General features: G+C 43.1%; 1 protein-coding gene and 1 long non-coding RNA gene across 3 annotated transcripts in view; one reads left to right on the top strand and one right to left on the bottom strand.

The window, feature by feature from the left end:
* Positions 1 to 8,410: 8,410 nt before the first annotated feature.
* Positions 8,411 to 16,107, bottom strand: Lmod2 (leiomodin 2). The gene is given in 3 exon segments (NM_001100964.1): positions 8,411 to 8,860; positions 9,317 to 10,666; positions 15,693 to 16,107. Coding segments are annotated over 3 exon segments (1,650 nt in total). The 5' UTR covers positions 15,966 to 16,107; the 3' UTR covers positions 8,411 to 8,833.
* LOC108350676 (uncharacterized) overlaps positions 13,245 to 19,266 on the top strand; it is a 59,963-nt gene continuing 53,941 nt past the window's right edge. Inside the window, exons 1-2 of one of the 2 annotated variants that reach the window (XR_005503486.2) lie at positions 13,245 to 14,263; positions 14,364 to 14,424. This is a non-coding gene — a long non-coding RNA (uncharacterized LOC108350676). The remainder of the gene's footprint in view (positions 14,264 to 14,363; positions 14,425 to 19,266) is intronic. The other variant, XR_010066116.1, reaches the window with a different exon arrangement.

Here is a 19,266-nt window from a genome sequence, read left to right as displayed (position 1 = left end):
TAGTGTGTCTCATTTGTTTATTAAGATGTTCAAATAAGTTGACAGTTTTAATTGTTGAATCTAGCCAAGAGTGCTCAGAAGTGCCAGGTAATGTTTGAGGTCCCGGTACTGCATGTCCTAAGTAAGAGGTAGTGTCATTAAGTAAACCTGCTGAGTAAAAGAATTTTGGGAAACCTGGTGGCAGTTCAGCTCCTACTATGAAGCCATGTGGTATAGTAATTCTACATAGAACCTCCACAGTGCAAGCTCACACTGTCGGGACTCTTTCAAACCAAAGAAGTTGGAGTCTTCTAGACCGAATGATACTGGAGTTCACTAGGAATTTAATAAATGCCAATCATAGTGGTTCATGTGGGATAAAGTTTTTAACAGACAGTACTAGAGGTGATGCACACTTAAACAAGAAGCTTAGTTTTTGGTGTGATATTTTGTTCCACTGACCCTGGCCCAAGTTGGAGTCTGAAGGTGAAGTTGTGCTGCGATCCAGAGTACAGAATGTGGCAGAACACCTTTCAAGAGCTTTGTTCTCTGAAGATGTTTTTGTGGCACAAATGTGACCACTTAATGTAGTAAACTGTTAAAAGAGTTGTGAGAGCAGTGTGCCTCAGAATTATCCTGTCCTGTTATATTTATCTAGGCAAAGGTCCCTAAATGACTGCTGTAGGGATAGGATGACAGGTATATCCATAAGGCACTGTCTAACAGGGAATCCTCTACAGAAAAGGTGAGAACTTCTCCAGTGCTTGGCACACATCTCCACTTTACAGCAGAGTTTTCTCTCATCTCTTGTCCTTTAATACACGCTTTTAAAAGAAAAAAAGAAAGAAAAATTGCTCGGCGTTGGAGTGACGAGAGGCTAAGAGCACTGGCTCTTCTAGAGGCCCCACGTTCAGTACCCTGCTCACAGCTGTCTGTAACTCCAGTTCTACCAAACAACTGGCCTCATTTGTCCTCCTCACGCACCAGACTCATGTGGCGCACAGACATACATAAACCAAAAGCAACGAACGCATAAAATATTTTTAAAGAAATTTAAATCGAGAAGTGATTAGAGAAAGATTTAGTAAGCAGCTCATTACAGATCTGATAGGTATGTGGTTAAAAATTTCACTTCATCTAACTGAGTGCTGATAGAAGCCACTAGCATCTGCCCAAAAAAGCTGGAGTGAGCCTTTGCCTGGAGCATGTGCTAGTGTTTTGGCTCAGTGATGACAGTCACCCTACATTGCCCAGACACTTAGTCATCATAAGGTTCTTAGGAGTTGAAATGAGGTTGAGCTTTTGATTGTACGTCCAAATTATTTCATTAGTGTTTTGTAGGCCATAGTAGGCAGTGTTTTTACTTAGATGTAAGTATTCTATAAACTCTTATAATAAACCTACCTGAAAAAGAACTAGTTTGCAAAGTATGTATCTGAATAATTTTTAATCAACAGAGGCACTGTCAAAGACTGGGAGTTCTTCCAAGGAGCCCAGGAACAACATGGATATTTGATCCCAATGTCCTAGTTTTACTGAGAGAAGTGACATTCTAATTTGATTGCATGCACTTCATTCAAGTTTATTAGAGAAGAAACCGGGAAGTAAGTGAAACCTTGTATGTCATGTTGAAAGAAACAATTGGGGTAAAAGGGATCATACTGGAAAATGTCTACTGGGAAACAATACTGATTATATTTAGAGGTCTGTGGAACCCCATTAGCCAACAGGCTAATGGCTTTTGGCTTAGGGCAGCATACGGTGCCTACTCGGGGTATTGTCCCCCACTTTATAACCTCCATTTAAATAACTTACACATATGTGTATATTTTAGGAAGCTTCTCCAGAGGTAGGTTTCCAAATGGCGTTCTCAAAAGGCCTTTAGTGTTACCCTTCCCATATTTGCTCTCTACACTACCCTCCCACTGCTTATCCGTCTACTCCTTCCTATTCTAGTCCCCTTCCTACCTATAACATGGTGAACTTGTTAATTTAGTAGGAAGAAATAGACATGAGAAAACATGCTGTATCCTGTCTTCATAAGTTCCCAAGTGTCTGAATATCTTTTAAACCAAAGACAAATGTGCGTGAATACACATGTGACTTACAAGCCACTAGAAGTAATTACTGTTACTATAAGCTGAGAGTAAACACCAGAATTAACTCCCTTCATTCCAAGAACTACCCCTTAAAACAGTGACTCTCGGCCTTCCTAGTGCTGTGACTCTTTAAATACAGTTTCCATGTTGTGGTGACCCCCAACCATAAGATTATTTTGTTGCTACTTCGTAACTATAATGTTGCTACTGTTAAGAAATCATAATGCAAATATTTGATACGAAACCCCCTGTGAAAGGGTCATTTGCGGTCCCAAGCGGTCCTGACCCACAGGTTGAGAACCAATGCTCTATATGATCATGGTAATAGGTCAAATCCATATGACCGTATACAATACTAATCCCATAGGGGAACTTTTTTGAGGGTTAGGGGGTTGAGTCTAGGACTAGGCTGCCCTTGAATTCAAAGATCTGCCTCTACCTCACAAAAGCTAGGATTAAAGGCATGAACCACCACACCCAGACTACGAGGAACTTTCTATAAAGTGCTTCTGGCTCCTAGCATGTTTTAGTGATTTAGTAAATTACCTTGACCCAGGACTGCAGGTAGGCTCATGATCAAGAAAGAGCAACAGAAAGACATTGATCTGTGACGTGAGAGCCAGATGATTGACACTAAATATTAGGTATACATTAACAAAGATAATTTCTGGTGGGCATTGTTCTCTCATAGTCCCTGAGGTGGTCTATCCTATTTGAGCCATAATAATGAAACTCGCCAAAGTTAAATAATAAATCAGTACAAAGCCCAGTCCCAAGGCACAAGTGACCTTAGCTATCATCAGTGATCTAGGTAAGGGATGGGAATGTCATTTCAGCACCTTTAGGTGTAGAAGCTTTGAGGTTTTCGTGCTTCTGGAAATAAAAGATCTGAGGGAATTGCCTTCACACTCTGTTTGCAAAACGAAACAAAATGCACCAGAAAGCTAAACCCACAGCCTCACACAGCAAAGGGAAGTGAATTCTAAGGTTAGGATGGCCTAGGTTATTCTGAGTAGATTGTTTGCCTTTGTAATTATTATTTTTAAATACTTTTGTCTTTGATCGTCCCTGACGCCATTCCCTTTGTCACAGTTAAAGCATTTTTCCATTTGCACTACCAGATGAGGTAACTCAGTAATTTCAAACGCCTAATAATTGGTTACGTAAGAATTGCCTAAGAATATATTTGAAATTGCCTCAGGGTCCTTCTGGGGAATTTAAAATAAACCCTGACAGTATCTCTTAAGAATTTCTTACCAATTCCATATTCTTTTAGCAACTAAATGCCAGTTTTTAGAGAGGTTTGGTTTAATCTGTTTTAACTAACAGTTACTTAATTCCGTTTTGGTTGGAGGTTCTTTTTGGTATGTATGTATGTGTATGTATATATGTATGTATGTATGTATTGAAAGTCAATTTTTACTAGGGACACTATGGGAAAATAACTTAATTCATCTCGAGTTCTGACAGCTTAAGATTGCAGTTGGTATATATGTATATATGTATGTATGTATGTATGTATATATGTATGTATGTATTGAAAGGCAATTTTTATTAGCAACACTCTCTATAGGAAAATAACTTAATTCATCTCGAATTCTGACAGCTTAAGGTTGTAGTCAGGTGCTCTGAGTGCCTGGGGAGTCACCAAAGTTCCATGGCAGCATTCAGAGAAATAATGTTGATATTGCCTCGATTCCCCTGAAGTGAGATGTTTTTGCTGTCTGCTGGTCTGCAGCCCAAACATCTCTCAGTTAGGAAAGTGTTGAAAAGTCAGAAGCCATAGAAGGCTAAAGTAACTTCTAGGAAAACATTCACAAATATGTATAAACAAATGTAGATTTCCTCTGACTTTTCTATTTTAATGTAATTTATTTGCTAACTCTATATCTGGGTCAAGGACTACTAGTTGAATTTTCTGGTCTCTTAATTTCATTGTTGTTGTTGTTGTTGTTGTCTGGCCTCTTTAATTTCATTATTGTTGTTGTTGTTGCTGCTGCTGCTTCTGCTGCTGCTTTTTAATCTTGCATAATGTCATGTTAAACCCTACTTTGGATGAGGATTATTCTGTGATAAACCTTCAGAAGACAACTTGCAAAATTGTAACCTAAAGTGACTCTAGACCATTTGTCACTGTTTATGTAACAGTGAGTAATGGGTCATCAGATTTCATTCAGGAAGAGTTTAGTACTCATGCCAATGACTTACTCTGATGAGAGTGGATTGGAATGCTATTCAATTGGGAGCCTAACTGTTAAAATTTAATTCTATGACTCCAAAATGTTTATGTTGTTAACAGACATTCACTTGGGGGTAATTAACCCTACAGCTAATTACACAGTTTCAGTTGGGAACAGAGTTATTGTCTAAAATCCAGTGCAGAAAAGCCAGTCTCAAAAGCCTCCGTCGTAGGTGCAAATTTGCTTAATGACCTTGAACCATAAGGCTTTAAGGATTAGGTAGCTTACCTCAGGATGGCTTCTTTTGAGAACAAGGTTTTCACTTTCCAGTTGTAAGGACTGGAGTCAATGCAGCATCCGAGCTGTATCCCGACCACTGCCACAGGCTACACTTGGAAGCAGGGTGGATTCACTGAGAAGGATCCTGAAATGTGTGCACAGAAGTGCTTTCCTGGCTGCTCCCTAGTGGCAGTCTCTGGAAAACTTAATGTTAAAGTTAAATAAAGTCAATAGACTTTACCCTGTTTGGGGCTGAGACCAATCCTATATCCTCAGATTTCAGCCATTATCCTTTTCAACCAGCAGTAACAACTTTGAATTTGTGAACTGAACACAGCTCACCTGTTTTCAGCTTGTACGCCATGTGCCGAGACTTGGCTATGCCCCCTTCCTTTTGGTAGCGATCTACAATGCTAACCTTCACCGTGAGGAACCAAGATACTACAAGGAGCTCAAAGCTGCTCCTGAACAACCCAATCAGTCAGTGATGGCTTTGCTCTGGACATCATTTGTGCATCCCTATGCCTGTTAGGAATGTCCCTGTTGGGACCTGGGAAATACTGGTTTAGCTGGGGTGGCTGACTGGCAAGCCTCCAGGATCATGTCTCCCACTCTCAGTGCTGGGATGACCACAACAGGCTTTTTGTGCAGGCTCTAATTCCAAACCACATTCCCAACTGAACCATCACCTCAGCCCTGAAGCATCTAAGTGGGGAAAAATTCCACTTAAATGTTGACTTTAAATCAAACTTTCGCTATACAGAATAACATTAAATATTGATATCTGGCCCCGTTCCATACCACCTTCAAACTGAAGTATCATCTCACATCATCGAACTTTTGGGGTGTTTGCTTGCTTCTTGCTTGCTTGCTTTTCTCTTTAAAGACTGGTAACATGTATTTAAAAATCCAAATTTATCGTTTTCTCCAAGAAGCTCTCCTTCATCCACGTCTACTGCAGGTAAAGAGTCTGGTAAAATGTGACTTACTGACAAAAGCTATCCAATGCCTGGTTTTGAACAACTTGTCAATTAAAGAAGGGCTTGACCCTCCTGAAATGGTTGATGCCCTTGGGATTCCCACAACTCTGATGTCGGGGATTCTTCTGACTCGGTGATATTCCCCGCACAGCAGAGTACTGCGTGCTTTTAACTTTGCATTGGGTACTTATGTGCTCAGTGGATGAGGAACGGAAAGCACCTCCTGGCACTGGAATGCAGGTTAATGAAGACCAGTGTCTGGCTCCTTGGTTCCTAACTCCAGTGTTTGAAAGAATGAATGGAAAATACGTGTGGAAGTCAGCATGGACAGAAGTTTCAGAGCAATCCTTAGCTTTTTACGTTACGTTATTTGATGATTAACAAAAATAAAAATGTCTGCCTTAAGACCGTCACAGAAACGTGATTGTTGGGGGGAGGGCGGTAATGGGGGGAGGATGGGGAGGGGGACACCCATAGAGAAGGGGAGCGGTTAGGGGAATGTTGACCGGGAAACCGGGAAAGGAAACAACAATCGAAATGTAAATAAGAAATACCCAAGTTAATAAAGATGGAAAGAAAAAAAAAGACCCTCACAGAAGGACAGAAGGATTGTTTACTCTCTCTCTCTCTCTCTCTCTCTCTCTCTCTCTCTCTCGCTCTCTCAAACGGATTGTTTACTGACTCACTCTCTCTCTCCTCCCCCCTCCCCCTTTCCCCACTGCCTGCCCCCTCCTCTCTCTCTCTGTATGTCTGTGTGTGTCTGTGAGTGCATGCACACACCGACGTGCACCCAAGATGCTTATTTATAAAAGGAAGTTGTTGGGAACGCTTTACAAGAACTTATTGGTTTACTCTGGTCTTTGAGGCATCTCAGTATCCACATGGCACAGTGTTCCTCCTGCCTTTTCTTGCTCCTTGGTAATAATCTCAGGGCAGGTGATAAGTCAAGATCTTGCTGATACAGAGTTATTAAACACCTTCGGCCATGGAGCACTGCCTGGGAAGCAGCTTGGTGAGACTTTGGCTGTGTTTCAAATTAGGATGAGGTGTATTTTCAGAGACCAACGTGCACCTATAAATCACCATCTAAATACTTCATCTGAGCTTGGGCAGTCTTTCAGTGAGCTGAATGCTTTTTATAGAAGATGAACTAATTAGTTTTCACACCTGCTTTGTGAGTTTTCGGACTGTTGAACGTTGACTGCCGTAGTTCCCTGGCCTTTTTGCAGTACTGGATGGACCCTGGTAGAACATGTCCTTCAAATGTTTCTCTGTAATAATTAACATGCTCACTGGATACCTGACTACATCATACTTGCCTCTATTCTCAACTTTTCGATATCCTGTTTGGTGAGCTGTGAGGATCCATATCTATATCCTGCTTTTGTGACAAGCCTTGTGAGTCATTTTGTCATCCTAAGGTTCGCAAAGATCCAGCAAGGCAGTGTTTTGCAATGCAAAGAGGAAATTTGTCTTCTAGGCACTTGCTTCCAGGGGGAAGACTTATCCAGCCTCCACTCCCCAGGGTAAGCATTTTCTGGTAACACAAGCACCATCAGATGCTCCCTCTTCCTTCAGGAAGTCCTAACTAAGTGGTTTAACAAGATCCTTTCCTCCTCTGCCTCTTCTCTCTCAGTTCTTGCCTTAGGTAGATACTACATCCTGTCTGCAAGCAAAGGTTAGTAAAAAGGAGGGTCTGGTTTTCTGTTCTTGATTTATGTCCACAGGAGTACAAACGTACACACACCTTTAACCCTAAATAAAACATGATTTTGCACACTAATGGAAAGGGTGAAAATAGTGAAGCCACCACCACGGGGAGCGGCAACTTAGACTGAGTGTCTGGGAGTGAGGGCCATCGGGAGGCTAGCATCTGGGTGGCAGCAATGAGGAGTAGTGCCCAAGAGCCTAGGGTCTGCAGTCAATCAATGCCCAGCTTCACATGCTAACTCTGCTCCTCCATTTCTCACCTATCAAATGGGAGTCGCACCTCTTAATGCCGTGAAATGTACGAGAAATAACTTGGTGCAGAAAATGACCCTCATCTACTGCCTTCTAACGTGAATCCCAGGCACTGACTAAACTTCTGGAATCTTCTTCGATTCCAGGTGTTCTTCATAAGAGATGGGTTGAACAGAAGAAATAATCCCGAGAATTACTAGAGCTATTTTAAAGCAAAGCATGATCCCCTTGGTTGAAAAGAATTAAAAGCTCTGGCCATGAGTCAGAACACGAGTGACTAGGTGTCTCAGAGAACCTGCAGGACATGTGAGACCCCAGGAATCGGAGTACATTCAACAGAGGGGCGGAGATCTGGAAAGCGTGTTTCTCTTACTTGAATTCAAATGGTTCTTGAATGGCAGGGGAAGAGGAGGGGTTGTAGTTGGAATTGTGAGCACACAAGCCTAAGTCCCCAAGTATATTTTTATGGACGTTAGCATCACTCAGATTTGCCTGGGGCAAGCAATGAGGTGAAGGAACAGCCAGTGATGTTCGCAGGGAGAGTCCACCGGGAGAGCTGCAAGTTCTTCAGCATCTGCACCAGGATACCCTCATCTTTACCTTCCAGCATCTCCTAAGCATCCATTTGTTGCAACCACAAAACTTCCTAACATCCCTGCTATCCTTTCCAGAAATCATCGATTGATACTGTCATTAGACTGGCTCCTGAGTGTCCATTGGACTTAGGGAAGCACAGGGGCCCCTGCTGCCGAATGACTTTCACGTCATTGAATCTGGGGAAATGACCACACACAGGGATCTTTTCCCAAACCTGTCTCGTTCTTCCCAAACAGCCTGTTCAGAAAGCTCTTTAATCTAGTCTTCTAGGAAGAGATTTGGCCAGAATTTCTTGGACGGGAAGAAAGAAAGCAAATGCTAAAGGCATGAATCCTTTTGGTGTAAGAACGTAAGGATTTTAATATTTAGCAATATAACACATACCCAGCAGATATATTAATGCACAGAAAAATATTAGTTTCTCTTTTAAAAAAAACTTTAATCTAAGGTTATTGGGATTACAAAAATAATAGCACATTTCTCTAAGTGACTTGAGCTCAGTAACTGAGATACCAGAGAGGCAAAGAGATCTTCTGAGGCTTGCTGCCCGGATGAATCTTACAACATACAAAAGTTTATTTTCATATTTACAGAAGAAACATGCTCATGGCTTCTTAGAATTCCCCTTGGAATTCCATAGTGACTAGTGTCTGAAGCTGGGAGATATTTCAAATTAAAGAAGGCATTTTGGAAACAGCTCACAATGCACCTCAAGTCACACCACCAAACACTTCCGAGTCCTCTTCTACAGATCATTCTATCTCAGAGCTTCGGGAACTTCCACCTATAAAAGCAGGAGATTGTCTTTCAATGAAGCCAACATGTATATTAAAGCAAATCACCGCCCTTATCCCCACCACCTGTAATGTTTACCTATGGCAGTATTCTGTAAGAATAGTTTGAATGTAGATTATGGTCACTGTGTGGCATCTACATTATAAATTTGGTGGTGAATCACTCTCAGTCTTCTGGTGAAAGTTCTGACTAAGTGATGGATCCTTTTAGAAGGCAGGCGATACTCCCTGGTTTGTTTCTTTAGTTTTGGAAATTTGAATTTTTATGTTTTACAGTTATCATACAAGGATCCTGGCTGAGACAGTAAGATAAGTTGGCACACATGTACTGGTCCAAATGGAGATGTAATCATTCTCCCCCTCAGTGTACCCACCCCTAATGCTCACACGTGGCATCGTGCTTGTTCACATACACAATTATTAGAGTCACACCTGGGGTGACTTACCCTCCGTAGCTGTCTTATACTGCTCCCCCGAATGGCTTCCATGAGGTTCTCATGAGCTGATCTCTGTGGGGTAGAGGGCCGGGAGCTTTCTTCCATTTTCTTCTCTTGCACTGACCTCAGAGAATTCTTAATTTCCTTTAGGATATTGTTGGGTTGTTTCTTAACCTTTTTCCCTTTTTTCTTTCGCTGTCCATTTTGTAGGGCCCGCTGGGCGCTTTCCTGTTGTTTAATGACTTCTGCAATGTTTCTGGTGATGAGCTTTTTCTCTGGGAGTGGAGGAGCAGGGGGAGGAGGAGGAGGAGGCAGCATGTGGGGAGGAAGGGGAGGTGGGGGAGGGGGTGGAGGCGGGGCCACAGGAGATGGAGGTCGGCTCCTCCCGGTGTGCACTTTCTTGGAGACTTTAGGAGACGACCATGGAGACTGCCTCGGAGATGCATACGGAGAAGAGCCAGGCGTCCCTCTTTGCCAGACTTTGGTCCTAAGAGTAGCTCCTCCATCATGCCCCTCTTGCTGTTTTTGCTCCTGCATGCGTTTTTGCCTCTGTTTATCCATATTCCTGGTTAAAATACTCGTCATACTCATTCTCGGTCCTGGGAGCTCAAAATGGTAGCCCAGCCTCAGCAGCGTGGTATTCTCCTTGAGCAGCTTGACAATCTCCATCTCGACCTGGGAGCCCATGATGTGCCTCTGGTTGTGGAAGCGCAGCTCGGTGAGCACTGTGTTGTGCTGCAGCGCTCTCATGATGGCCAGGATCCCCTTGCCGGTGATGAAGTTGGACTCCACGTTTACGCTGGTAATGTGCTCGTTAACCTTGAGCATTTCCGCAATGGCAATCGCCGCGGCGTCGTCAGCGTGCGTGTTGGCCAGACTGAACGTCTTCACTACTGTGTTCTCCTTGAGAGCTTCAGCAAATCGGGATAAGGTCTGGGTGGTGATGTTCTCAATATTGTTCAGATTAACTTCTGTTGTGTCGGGGTCATTGTTTTTAATCTTTTCCAGAGCATCCTCGATAACAGTGGGATTCCCACAGGGGTGAATGGCAGCTGGCGACTCTGTGTTCCTCTGTGTTCCTCCACTGTTGCCGTTGGTTAAATTTATATTTTCTATTTGGCTTTTAAATGTCTTTGGCTTAGAGTTATCAGGATTAACACCATTGTGGCTTACAGTTCCGTTAATATGTTTTGTGACTTCCGTCGTCACTTCCTCTTCCTCACTGTCTTCTTCCTCCTCTTCTTCCTCTTCCTCTGTAGACTCCTCCTCCTCTTCCGTACACACCTCCTCGGAGACTTCGCTGTTGCTCTCTGTGAAGATTAGTTCCTCCTCACTCTCTTCCTTGTCTTCTTCTGCAAGCTAAGGAGGGTAGGGACAATCATTAAGCTTTTCCCTTGAAGCACGGTTAGCCGTTTACAAAACGAACACAAGTACCACAGAGGTCAGGAGTGAACAGGATTAGCAAGCCCTTGTTTCTGACCTTCTACTTCAGGTGGCCAAGGTCAACATTTTGTTGCATAACCACTAACAGCTTTTCTGTAAACATTGGTCTTTTACCAAACAGCCAGCATTTACTGAACAAAATATATCTGATAATTTTTCTAAGTTGAACGCACAAGTCAGAGAATCAACACTGGAAAATGTAGGATACATTTTTTTTTCTACATTTGAAGCCTAGGGAGATGTCTCAACAGATAAAAGGACTCACAGCATAAGCCTGATGGAGTCCAATCCCCGGGTCCCACATAAAGGTGAAGGTAGAGAAGTGACTTCACAAAGCTACCCTTTGATCTCTACACGTACCATTGTAAATAAAATGAACCAAGGACATTTTAGCAGGTTGACTTCTCCACTCACTTTGTTCCAGTTTTGCCAGTCTATGCCTCCCTCTGGAATGAGTTCACCGCCCTATCCAAACAAGTGCAGTGAAAATAAACAGTATAAGATTGACTTCTCTTTCCTTAATGTTCAAAACTTTACCAGGTCTGTTGGTGCACACCTGCACTCCTGGCTAATTGGAAGATTGAAGGAAGAAAGTGAGTTCGAAGCTTGTCTAGGTTAGAGAGTGAGGTCCAAGGTCAAGGCAACTTAACTCAATCTGAAAGTGAGGGGCCCAGGCTGGGGACAGAACTGAGCAACAGAGTTCTCAGTCAATTGCAGATGTGACCAAGCCAAGTACCCTCTGTCCTGTTTGTCTCCTTGTTGAGAAGCAGATGTAGTTTGCTGCTCTGGCATTTTTCTGTTATGTGATGGCACCGAGCACAAGAATGTGGAAACTCCACACTCCCATAGAGCTGCTGCTGATCAGGGCAGAGCAAAACCTGTTCTCTGGAGAAACAACAAACAAAACCATCGGTGGAAGCCATGGTAAACTGTGACAGTCTCCCTGATTCCTACAAGCAGCAAAGCAAGTCCTGGCGGGGCCTGATGCTTTAAACTTACTTAGCATGTGTCAGTTGTAAAAAGGCTTTCAGGCAAACCGGTTTTGATTCTAATGTCACTTCTGTTCACTAGTCCCTCTGCACAGACCCCCAAAAGACTACTTTCTCTGCTCCATGTTATCTTTTATTAAACAAGGTCTTAATAGGACTCTTGTGAATCCTTGTCTTTTTCAAAGCCCTGTGGCCCTTGCTGCCCCCACAGCCTGAATGCTTAACTCTACATTGGAAGCACTTTTTTTTTTTTAACTTCTGGAGGTGGGGGTTGGGGGACGTTGTCTGTGGCATGTGGATGGATGGAACTTTGGAAAACATTATGTTGGACTCCAGGCTTGTCTGCCCAGTTGCTGTCACAGAATAGCCTCCAGTTAGCCACACTTGTCTGGAATGGCAGGCACCAAGTGATGGCCTCGGAAAGGGTCAACCTCTCCTGGGATGACCTGTCCAGTGTCAATTTACTTGATGTATTAGGAGAAGAAGGGTGTGTGTGTGTGTGTGTGTGTGTCTGTCTGTCTGTCTGTCTGTCTGTCTGTCTGTCTGTCTCAAAGGGTTGGTGGAGGGACAGGAGTCATAACTCAATGATACAAAACACCCTGCAAAGAAGTAAATGGATCAGCTAGACAGAGTTCTGACACCCCTTGTCCCAAGTCCTTTTGCTTTGTGTAAATTCTTATAAGTGGAGCCCCTATCAGCTACCCAGAGGTGTCTATTGGCCTGTCTCAAAAATTCAGAGTATTTGGAAAACTCCAAAGCCTTCATACAACCATGAAATCTCATCTCCTTTAGTATTTAATGATCTTGAGTCTCTATCTGCAAAAGCTTTTCCCCTTCAAAATACATCTGAAAACAGTGTCAGCTCTCTAGCAACGTGAGCTCTTATGTAATATCTAATAATGCCTCTTCCTGAAGTCCCTCTTTAGCACTTCCTGAGTTTGTCCCTGAGATGCTGGCCAATGCCGCTTCTTCCAGTTAGCTCCCACTTTAACTGTTTGTTTGCCGTTTTCCCAGTAGATGATTAAAATGGGTGTGGGCCCGTATCTTTTTCACTTAGTACCATGATGAGCATGGCATAGAGGCTCAGCACAGATTGTTTACTGGATAGATGGTCTAGGTTGGCATTAATTAACGACATCTCACAGTCAGGACTATATAGCTAGAAAAAATACTGATAAGGTCGGGTAGGGCTAAGTGACCAAGAGTCCTGGCTATTTGCCTGAGCCTGAGAGGTTTACCAGGATTCAGGACTTTTCTAAAGCAGTCCAGGGCAATCTAGATCACCCCAGGAGGGGAGCGTATGGGAGTAAAATAGCAGCAGGGGGAAAGGGGAAGATAGAACAGTCCACAGGGCATCTGCTCCTTTATGAATTAGTCCTACACCGGAGGGATGTGGGTAATGCCTCCTACATCGACTACTTTGGAGTTAGGTTTGATCCTTTGGGGATCGGAGGTGGAAAGGTGTGCACAGAGGAAGAGCTGGAAGATGGGGTGGGAGGGACTAAGCAGACAGAATGCAAATGCTGGTGAACCTGGGGATTAAATAGAGCAAGGATGAGGAGGCAGCCAGCCAGCGCCAGCCTCTTCTGATCATCTCCACAACACCATCACATCTACACAGAAGCAAGAGGCCTGGCTGTCAGCCCTTGTCCCAGCTCTCCCTATAAATAGCTAGTTGTCTTTAGACAAATCACTGAACCTTTCTGGGTCTCAAGGAATTGAATGGTTCTTGCAGTCCATGTTAGCATGTCCTAATGACTGGGCGGAATTGATAGGCTGCAGCAGATTGGTTCCTACCCTCAAGAGTTCCTCATCTACAGATACTGAAGAGGCTCGAATTTGTGCTTTTTGTAGTGCCAGGTGAAGTCTATCCTGCTGTCCAGGCACCTACAAGTCTGAAAATGGCCTCCGGGCCAAGAGTCTCTAGTTTCGACTACAACTTGACTGACAAGCTGCTATTCTCACGTAAGTTCCCTAATTTCTCCTCCTCTCGGCTCTCAAGTGACAAACAGTAACACGAAATAAGATACTGTGAGGAAAGTCATCGGCACCTGTGCCTTAGACCCAGCCGCTACTCTAATGAGGAGAGCCACGGTGTCGCATGTCCAGGGTGCCTGGAGATGGTGTAGTACACATTTGGGTCAACCTAGATGGACAGAGAAAAAGGCTGTCCCTCAGGGGGCATGACTCAGAATATTCTGAAACTGTCACAAAGCCAGTAGCCTGATCCCACAAGCCCCATTCAGACCCTAGCTCCTCCTCATGAAACCTCTTTGTACCATCGTCATGGAGACAGGCACCTGCTCCCGTGGCCCCTCAGCTGCTTGAAAGTTTACCCTACTAGTAGGACTGGTTTACTCCCTCTGCTCAGCACCCTTGTGACTCCAGGGACAGCTGGCTGGAACAGTGAAGTGGGAGAAAAGTGAAGCAGTCGAGAAAGGCATCAGAGTGGGTAAGAAAGACAGCCGCTCTAATTGAACCGATAAGCCGTTGGCAGGATCGGCGAAACCTTTGGCAGCGTGAGGTAGGGCTCAGCAACAGCTGACAGCAGGCGTTGCCCTTTGGTTGCTTCTGCTGTCATAACATTATGACATTAAAATGCCTTTGTCCCATTATTGTTGTAGGTGCCTCTGTGTCCTGGCTTCTTATGGACAATCGTATTCTTATTCAGAAGGACATTCTTTAGTAAGTATAATACGATGCCATTCTGTTTCATCGGGCTGTTGATTCTTATTTCCATTCCAAACCAAAAACAAACAAGGAAACCAAGTAAAGCAAATCCAAGTCTGATGTGCTAATCTCAGGAGAACTGACTAGCTCAAATCTTGCCTGGTCATGGGTGTTCCCTCCTTGTCCCCTCCTCTTGTCCCTCACTACTGCAGCCATAGTGGCTGGCCTTGGAAGATCCTGCCTTGGGCCCAGTGGCCCTTCCCATGATTGGGACTGGATGACACAGGCAAAGCTCTCCCATATCTAGCCACAAATGTGGTGCATGACGCTATCTTTCACCACGGCTCGCAGATGAGTACTGGAGAAAGCTGGCCACCATGAGCCGTTTTGATTATAAGTGACTTCAGTGGAGCACATGGGCTTTTGAGCAGTTGTTCCCGGCCTGATTTCTTCTGTGAACTCAGAGTTTCTTTCAATGCTCTTTTGCTATAATGACTTTCCCTGAGACCAGTCCTCTGAACTTCCTTTCAGAGTTGAGTCACTGGTAGATTCAAAATGGCTCCTCCCTGGGCAACACACAAGGGCTTCTTAGACCTGAGTTCTCCAACACAAGTCTGTTTCCATTCTCAGACTCCCCATCAGGAAGATTCTCAAGAGATGGGTCTGTACGTGCATTCTTAATCTGATTTCATCCTTTAGAATTCTATGCAAAAGTGTGCATTTTTTTGTGCATAACTGTAGACCACCTTAAAATCTCAAAAGAGGGGATCTTGGTTCACAAAAGAAACAAGAAATTGAGCCCCCTCAAAGGATAGATGGGAAGAGAACCCTGAAGAAATGTTTGTCAGTGCAAACTCTTAACAGCTTAAGGACAGAACAGGACAAAGAACAAGGACTCCTGACTCTCCTCCCCACCTTTTCCCCCATGGTCTTGAATTTGTGGGCATTGGAAACATAAAACTAATTTTTCTACTGCCATTATTACTGTCAAAGAATCAGGAAATAAATGTATTTCTCTGAAAAAAAAATTGTATCAGAAACATGCTATGCACCATCAGTGCCTTAGATTATTTGGCGACTCGTTCAAACCCAGGAGGTTTTTACGTACAAAATTGGTGAGACCATTTTGGCCTGGAAAATACTACAGTAATGGATACAACTGGGTTATAAGAAAGCTAAGGTGATGAAGACTGAGAAGCTACAGAAAACGCCACCGTCTGACTTTGGAGTGGGGGTGGGGATAAGGATGATGGACACAGACGGGTATGGTCCTCAAAGCCTACCTTTCCACATTCCCCCAGCCGTTCCTTCTCCAAAAGTTTTTGGGACTCCTTTTCCCAGTACGCCATCAGCGCCTCTCGGCTGAAGTTTCCGGTTGGGGTTTTCTCTGTCAGACTCTTTTGTCTTAGCCCCACAGGAAGGTTTCGATCAGGTTCAATGTCTTCCAGCTCCCTCTCAAGCTCCTTCAGCTCTTCAGCTGTGAGGGAGGCCAGAAGTTCATCCTCATCGATGGATTCATATTTACTAAGTCCCCTTCTGTAGCCAAATGTAGACATGGTCCCGGCCTTGTCAGACTCCCCAAGAGCTTAAAGAACCAGGCATTCAAGGCAAGCAGAGGCAGACAGAGAGGCGAGCAAGCTTTCAGGCTGGTCGGCAGCTGGTGTGAGGAGTGGCCTCGGGAACCTTTTAAGAGCGGTGATGCAGGGCTGTGACAATGTGGAGAGGGTGAAAGCATGGGCTGTTTTAAGCATCAGACGTCAGCTAGACATTTGAACACAAAGAATGTCACATCAGTGGTGGACGGAGGTCTCAGAACCCGCAGGGATTATTCACACAGTGGCCAGAGCCATATTTAGCTGAGCCTGATAGCTGGTTAGGACAGGCAGAGTGTTTCAGATAGGAGGTGCCATGGTCCTCCTTTTTTTTGCGTTCAAACAACGGAGGGTAAACTTTGTTTCGAGAACGTCTCACCGGTGAACGGACCCTTTCATTATGAACTTAGGGGTTGAGAAACAACCCTACATTGTCCTATGGGTAGTTAGTCTGGTTCTTCTATAAACATAGCCTCGGTGGTGTGAAGGGGACGGAAGCTATGATAAAACAGGAGTTTATCATTTATTGTGCTTTGCAGTGTCTGTCCTATGATTCCCTAGCTGTCTGTACTTTAGACCCTCGTTTACAGATTTAGGCAATCGAGATTGAGAGACTATGGGGAAAAATTGAAAGCTGACAGCTGGAAGGGCAGGAGTCTTCTCTGCGTCACCAAATGGCTGCCTTCTCCTTCCTCTGTGTGAGTAGAAACTAAATTATTCCAATTTATCAGAGACTCATTGGGACAGTTCAGCGCTAAGCACTCTGCATGTTTTATGCCATTTCATACCATAATCTATGAGGAATGTTATCCTTGCCCATATCTAACAAGCATAGCCCCTCGGAAAGTTGAGTAACTGGCCTAGCAAAAAAAAAGCTAAGAAGTGGAAGGGTCTATAATTTTTTAACTAGATAATTTTTAATTACACATATGCATTCATTCTTGTAATGTTTATAGAGTTTGTAGAATTTCATACTAATTTTAAACTACAGATGTATAAGACTGTAGTAATACGTGTGCATAGGAACATACACATGCCAACACATGCACAACATGTATGTGTGTATTCAGCCGCTGGTGATATTTGGGTTGTTTCTAGGATTGGTCTGTGACTGAAGCTGCTGCACTTACCTGAAAGTCTTCGATGCTCACACAGTTTCCCCTGCTCTGCAGTAGAAGCACGAGGTTATAGGACGAACTCGCGTTCAACGAGGTTGCAAAACCACGTTCTAAAATGGCTCAACCGTGCATTTCCCACAGCATTTCCCGTTTCCTTACATCCACCGCGATTATTGGTTTTCCTGGGCACAGCCATGTCCGGTGAGAACCAATTAGTGGTTTTCAGTTTCCTATTACTAATGGAGTATAGTTTCGTATCTTTAAGGCCCTTTGGTAAAATATTCAAGTTTTGTGCTTATTTCCGAACTGAGCTGTTGCTTTTACCCAAGTTGTGGGTTCTTTACCTATTCGAGAAACAAAAACTTCAGTGAGACAAATGGTTTTTGGTCTGCTGTACAGTGTTTTTAGAAGAGTAATTTTTTTTTAAATTTTGATGAGGTTCACCTTACCATTTCTTATTCTTTTGTTTTAAAAGCAATTTCCTAATGCCAGGCTACAGAGATTCACTCCTGTGTTTTGCTCAAGAGTTTTTCAGATTTTGCTTGTTAGGTTTAGACTTAATAGCCCATTTTGACTAAATTTCTGTACATGTAGAAGGTATGATTTACATTTTTATGTGTACATATTTATTCTTCTTAACATTATTTGTCAAGAAGATTCTCTTCTGGTAAATGGTTTGGCATCTCTGTGGAAGAGTAACTGACCACTGGTGTAAGGACCACTTGTGTAGGGACAGGCTTCTGGATGGTTCTGACCTCTCTGCCAATGCTCCATACGCTCAGTCCCTGTGGCGTTGTAGTGCAGTTAAGTTAGGGGTCTGAGTTCTCTCAATTCATTCTTTGGCATGAATGGTTTGGCTACATGTTTCATTTTTAGCTCACAGAGCTTTGCCTTCAGAATCAGTCAATGCTATTGAGAGACGGCATTCAGAGAGCGACTACTGCAACTAGAAGTGATTAATTTCTAAAAATTACTTTTGTGTTTTGGGGATGCAAAAGAGTTGTTCAGATTTTTGAGATTCCATGTAATTGGGGTTTACTAACACGCTGAGTGCTGAGTAAATCTAGTTATTAGCATCATTGGGTTTTGTGTTTGACCTTGAACCAGTAGCCTATGCTTGTGGAACACGTAAACATATTCACCACCATTTGATACTAGTGGTTGATATTTTAATTAATGGAACAACTGTAGTCAGTCAAGTCTAAGCATCTTTTTATAATGTTTTTTAGATTTATTTATTTATTTTACTTATATGAGTACATTGTAGCTGTCTTCAGACACAGCAGAAGAGGGCATTGGATCTCATTACAGGTGGTTGTGAGCCACCATGTGTCTGCTGGGGATTGAACTCAGGACCTCTGGAAGAACAGTCATCGCTCTAAATTGCTGAGCCATCTCTCCAGCCCCCTGGTGCTTTTTTGTATTTTAATTAAAAGATAAATTTGAGTTTTGATAGTTCCACCGAATTGGAATAGATATCAAAATCTGGTGAATGAAATAAGTTATTCAGCTTTACAATGACATTTGACATAGAAATAGTCACAAGTATGCTAAACAAACCTGCTTTCAAGAGAAAAATGTGCGTAAATTGTAGCACAACCTTATAATTAATTATGCATCATATACAAAGCATGTTGGTCAATGCAAGTATTTGGGAAGAAATAATTATGTAAAATTAGGAGAAATATGCTTGACTCTTTTCCTTGTAAGTTTTTGATACATTTAACTCATTTTTGTCTTAAAATTTATTCAATACACATCATGTGTTAGATCTCAATTGAATTACATGGATTACAGCAGTGAACAAAACCAACCAAGTTCTTCTCTTCATGGAGAACATATCAGACAGGAGGTCTGCAGAGAAGATCAGACAGAGTAGGGGGAAGCATGAAGATTTGGGAACGGTAATATTTCATTTTGGAAGGTTTTTGTAATAAGACAGCATTTGAACACAGATCTGGAGAAGTGTTCTCTGCACACAGATTATAACACACATGATGTATGGCCATGCATGTAGTTGCACAGATATTATTAGAATAATATACTTGGACTTCAAAGGATCTTTTACAAATATTTTATTTTATATGCATTGATGTAAGAGTGTCAGATCCCTAGGAAGTGGAGTTACAGACAGTTGTGAGCTTCCT

Source organism: Rattus norvegicus, chromosome 4 (genome assembly GCF_036323735.1).
Source record: "Rattus norvegicus strain BN/NHsdMcwi chromosome 4, GRCr8, whole genome shotgun sequence".
NCBI lineage: Eukaryota > Metazoa > Chordata > Mammalia > Rodentia > Muridae > Rattus > Rattus norvegicus.
The sequence above is the reverse complement of the archived record's forward strand: the minus strand, read 5'-3'. Positions and strand labels throughout refer to the sequence as shown.